This window comes from Ammodytes marinus, assembly GCF_949987685.1.
Source record: "Ammodytes marinus genome assembly, chromosome: 7".
In the NCBI taxonomy this organism is placed as follows: Eukaryota; Metazoa; Chordata; class Actinopteri; order Uranoscopiformes; family Ammodytidae; genus Ammodytes; species Ammodytes marinus.
In genome coordinates, this window is record NC_137211.1 from 2,908,012 (window position 1) to 2,913,011 (window position 5,000).

Consider the following 5,000-nt stretch of genomic DNA (forward strand, 5'->3'; position numbering starts at 1 on the left):
CCAGGGAGCGTTGCATTCTAGAACTTTCTTGATGATGTCATATTACACACTGCACCTTTAAGATTAACCTTGAAAATAATCTTCCACCATCACTAATTTTGCATCAACGTTTCTACAGAGCTAGCTATCTCTAAAAACCATCTGATGTCTTGTTTTTATAAGATTTCTTGCATTAAACGTGATTGAGTACCTTTATTTTGAAAGTAATTTAATTCCCAGATAACCAAAAGGTGTCCAAAACTGCACTATATTTCAACACGTGTCAATATCACAATGTTTAATTACTAAATTCCTTGTAGCCTCGTCACAGCCAAAGGCAAAGATTGTATCAATAGACTACATAGACTGGAAAATAACCTTATTGCTTTCATACAATATTATTATTTTTTTAATTTTTTTTTGATTTATAACTTCTGGACAGAATACAAAAATCCCTCTGGTGATCAATAATAGATAAATGCATGAGGGCAATTCTGACACGTTGAAACCCGTCTGACAATTCAAATTTAATTAAAATCTTCTTGGCACATAAAGATATCTCTGGCTCAAACTATGAGAAGATAAGAGTCGTAGCCTGTATTGGCATTGCATTCAAAATACAATGACATTTTAAGAAAGGGGGCGTGGAAGTTAGAATCCAGCCCGGGTCGTTCTCTGCATATTATTCCCCTCTCTGACCCATTTCACCACTGTCTCTACACACTATCAATAAAAGTCTTGAAAAAAATAAATAAATAAATAAAAAAAAAATACAAAAATGAATAATAATAATTGAAAGAATATATAAAAAAAATTATGATAAATTATTTAAAAAAATAATAATAGATTTTTTTTTAAATAAATAACATTTAAATAAAAAAAATTAAAAATAAAGCATTTTCAAAACTTTCCCTAATCTGTACAGTTCTATATATATACTGTATATAACATATAAATAAAAAATTGGGTTTGAACCAGCTATGAGGTGATGGTTAGAGTGTAAAAGTCTTGAAAATGCAAAAAATGTAAATAATAATAATAATAATAATAATAATAATAATAATAATAATAATAATAATAATAAACATATAAAAATAAATGCTTAATAATAATTTAAAAAAATAACTAAAATAATAATACATTATAAAAAAATTAAATAATAATAAATAAATAAATAAATAAATCATAAGAAAACTTTCCAGACTCTCTACAAACCCTGTATAAATATAAAATATAATTAAATAAATGTTTTAAACCAGCTATGAGGTGCTGGTTAGAGTGTGCTTACCTCGACCATGTGGACGAGGGCCAGGTGAGGCTCTTCAGGAGAGGAATACTCTCTCTCCATGAACACAAGCGTCATCTGGTTCCCCTGGAGGAGGAGACACAGTGGGTTTAATACTGTCTGTGTGTGTGTGTGTGTGTGTGTGTGTGTGTGTGTGTGTGTGTGTGTGTGTGTGTGTGTGTGTGTGTGTGTGTGTGTGCGTGTGCCTGATCTGATCGTATTATGTAAAATATTCAAAGCATTTTTGTCTATAAAATGCCAGAATTTTTTATTTTATTTAAATTAGTTCTTGTACATAAAAATAAATGTTCAGAAAAAAACTATAAATCCTCAACGGAATTCGACATGTATTGGATGGTATTTGTGTATCAACATGTCTGCTAAATTGGGTAACCAATAGTGTGTGTGTCTGTTTGTGTGTGTGCGTGCATATGTGTGCATGCGAGCGAGTGTGTGTGTGTGTGTGTGTCTGTGTTTGTGTGTGTGTGTGTGAGTGTGTGTGTGTCTGTCTGCCTGTCTGTCTGCCTGTCTGAGTCTGTCTGTCTGTCTGTGTGCCTGTCTGTCTGCCTGTATGAGCGTGTCTGTGTGCCTGTCTGTCTCCCTGTGTCTGTGTGTGTGTGTGTGTGTGTGTGTGTGTGTGTGTGTGTGTGTGTGGGTGTGTGTGTGTGTGTGTGTGTGTGTGTGTGTGTGCTGTACCTTCAGTATGATGTCTGGTCTTGAGGCCTCGGCCGGCAGAGACAGTGTGTCTCCTCTCATGGTCTGAGTGTGAAGACGGAATCTAAGGAACCCTCCGTATGACGAAACCTGGAACACAGAGAGACGGGCTAATATGAAAAATATATACAAACAAGGGATTTGATTTGATTCAATTTATTTCAGACATATCAAACATACAAAACAAAATGAAAAGCATGGAAATACAATAAACAAATTATGTTTTCACAAAAAAAAAAAAAAAAAAATTATCTGTATTTCTGAGATATGCCTGAAAAGGAGCAGGAAGAAGTATACACTTATTTAATCCTACCCCTTTTCCATAGTAAAAAAAAAAAAATAAAATATAAAAATATTTATTAAATTAAAAAAATAAAAATATTTATTATATTCGCTTCTCTTAATTCATATACTCTCTGTACAATTGGCGATACTATATTATATTTGCCATTTACGAACTATACATACATACATACTACTTAATATACTATGAACAACTACAAATTAAAAGAAACACCTGCATAGTCTTTAATGAATTGCTCCTGATAGTAAGCTTGCACCCTGCGTGGTAGCTGCTGCTGCTATCGGTGTATGAATGTGTGTGTGAATGGGTGAATGTGTACGAAACTATAGTAAAGCGCTTTGGGTCTGTGAAAAACCTGGGAAAGGAGCTTTATAAGTGGAGTCCATTTACCTTTTACCATTTAACAATTTAGACATATTATCGTAAATTTGCCAAACTCTACCTGTAACTGTTTCAAACTGTTGTACAATAACTATTTTGTACTGCCAGCCATTTCATTCATTTTCACTTTCCTTTATTTATTCTCGAAAGATCAATTGAGGGGTGATGACCCTCTTTTACAATGACGTCAAGACAAATTACAGATACACAATATACAATGAGAATACACAACAAGCTTACAAAGAGACAACAACAATTAAAACATTCAGATCAATTGAATGAAGCAGAACAATAGCCTAATTAAAACAGTTACAAGTGGAGTGGGGCTGATTCAAAATAATAACTTTAAATTGGTTAACAGTTATGAGTGTATTTATTTTAATTTGATGTTGTAGGCTGTTCATTTGAATTGCAACCAAACCATTCTACATAACTGTCTAAATGGTTCAGTTATTTTCTCTTTACCAGCTTGTTGTGTATTTGATGTGTTTGCATTGTGTATTGTGTATGTATTGTTGTTTTTCGCTTTGCATTTGTTTGACTCTACATCATTGTAAATTTAAGGCGCGGCAGTGGCGAAGTGGGTAGGGAGTTCGCCTCTGGTGTGCAGGGTCGGAGGTTCGATCCCCCGCCTACCCGCCACATGTCCAAGTGTCCCTGGGCAAAGAGACACTGAACCCCGAATTGCTCCCGATAGTTAGCTTAGTTAGCCTGCGTGGTAGCTGCTGCTGCTATCGGTGTATGAATGTGTGTGTGACTGGGTGAATGTGTACAAAAACAATGTAAAGCGCTTTGGGTCTGTGATTAACGGAGATATAGCGCTATACAAGTCCATTTACCAAATGAGTGTCACACCTCAATTGATCTCTCCAGTATGAATAAAAGGTTCAATGAAATGAGCAGAAGTGAGATGGAAGTTAAAGGTGAAGTAAGCGGTTTATTTATGTTAATATAAGTGTTAAATCGCTCTTTATTCATACAGTGATCACTGTAATGTGAGCGTAATGTAGTATCCCGACATTTTTATCCAATCAGAAGAGAGAACGCTACAAACCGATACTCGTCTCACTCATATATAGTATATACACTCTATGGTCTCACTGCCGGTGCACGCCAGAGCAACAGATGGGTGAATGTGTATGCGCCTGCAATGGCGGTGCAGGTAAAAATCCTTCCCAATGTCTGTTTTGATGGTTTTTATCATGTTTTATCACACTTATGGATCAGAGATGATGCTAGATAACTCGCTGCTCGAAGACCGCAGTGCATTAATGTGGTGACGTAGGGACGAGGGAGGGGACTGCTAACTGCAGTCACTGACAGGAAGTTAGCTAAAAGAACCATTCCGCTTACAGCTCCTTTAAGACTTAAAGGTGCAGTGTGTAATATGACATCATCAAGAAAGTTCTACAAAGTTCTAGAATGCAACACTCCATGGTTAACCCCAACCCTTTCCAATAATAACAGAAGCTACAGTGGCCTTCAAGGACAAGAACAATTCTAATTTCTAAACAATGCACCTGATGACATTCCAACTATGACACTTTCAAGATGGCGGCACTAGGCCTTGGTCCAAAATATGCAGAAATATGGACATATATGAGACCCTTTCTAAGGGAAACAATATTAATTCAAAAAAAAAATTTCAGCTATTATGCACTAAATTAAATGTACTTATGGATATTATAATTACTTTCTACAAAATCTGCTAGGAAATAAAACCTAAAATTCTACACACTGCAGCTTTAAGTAAAGCATGTAAAGACAGGAACACAGGCAGACAGAGCTTTGATATCATTCTATTTTGTCTCAAATGTGCACAACCAAAGGAACCTCTAATCCAGACACAACAATGGATTACATTACAGACTGAAATATGATCCGAAGTCTGTGTGTGAAAGATAACATGCCCTCATCTACTGTATATGCACACACACACACACACACACACACACACACACACACACACACACACACACACACACACACACACACACACACACACACACACACACACACACACACACACACACACACACACACACACACACACACACACACTTGGTGGATGTTTGAAGCTGGTTTGTGGAGCGGAACGGGAATCAGACAGCAGCAACAATCACAGATTAAAAGTTCGTCTGAAGACCAAACACTGATCTGTATCCAAGCACTGTGTGTGTGTGTGTGTGTGTGTGTGTGTGTGTGTGTGTGTGTGTGTGTGTGTCTGTGTGTGTGTGTGCGCGTCTGTCTGTCTGTCTGTCTGTCTGTCTGTCTGTGTGTGTGTGTGTGTGTGTGTGTGTGTGTGTGTGTGTGTGTGTGTGTGTGTGTGTGTGTGTG

The 5,000-nt window shown here is 36.5% G+C and overlaps 1 protein-coding gene across 1 annotated transcript in view; it reads right to left on the reverse strand.

Moving 5' to 3' along the window:
* The window catches only part of lama5 (laminin, alpha 5), a gene marked incomplete at its 5' end in the record, with an annotated part of 136,262 nt that overhangs the window by 42,773 nt on the left and 88,489 nt on the right, over positions 1-5,000 (reverse strand). Inside the window, 2 exons of the mRNA XM_080031653.1 lie at positions 1,268-1,351; positions 1,961-2,068. Of these exons, the coding sequence (XP_079887779.1) occupies positions 1,268-1,351; positions 1,961-2,068 (192 nt within the window). The remainder of the gene's footprint in view (positions 1-1,267; positions 1,352-1,960; positions 2,069-5,000) is intronic.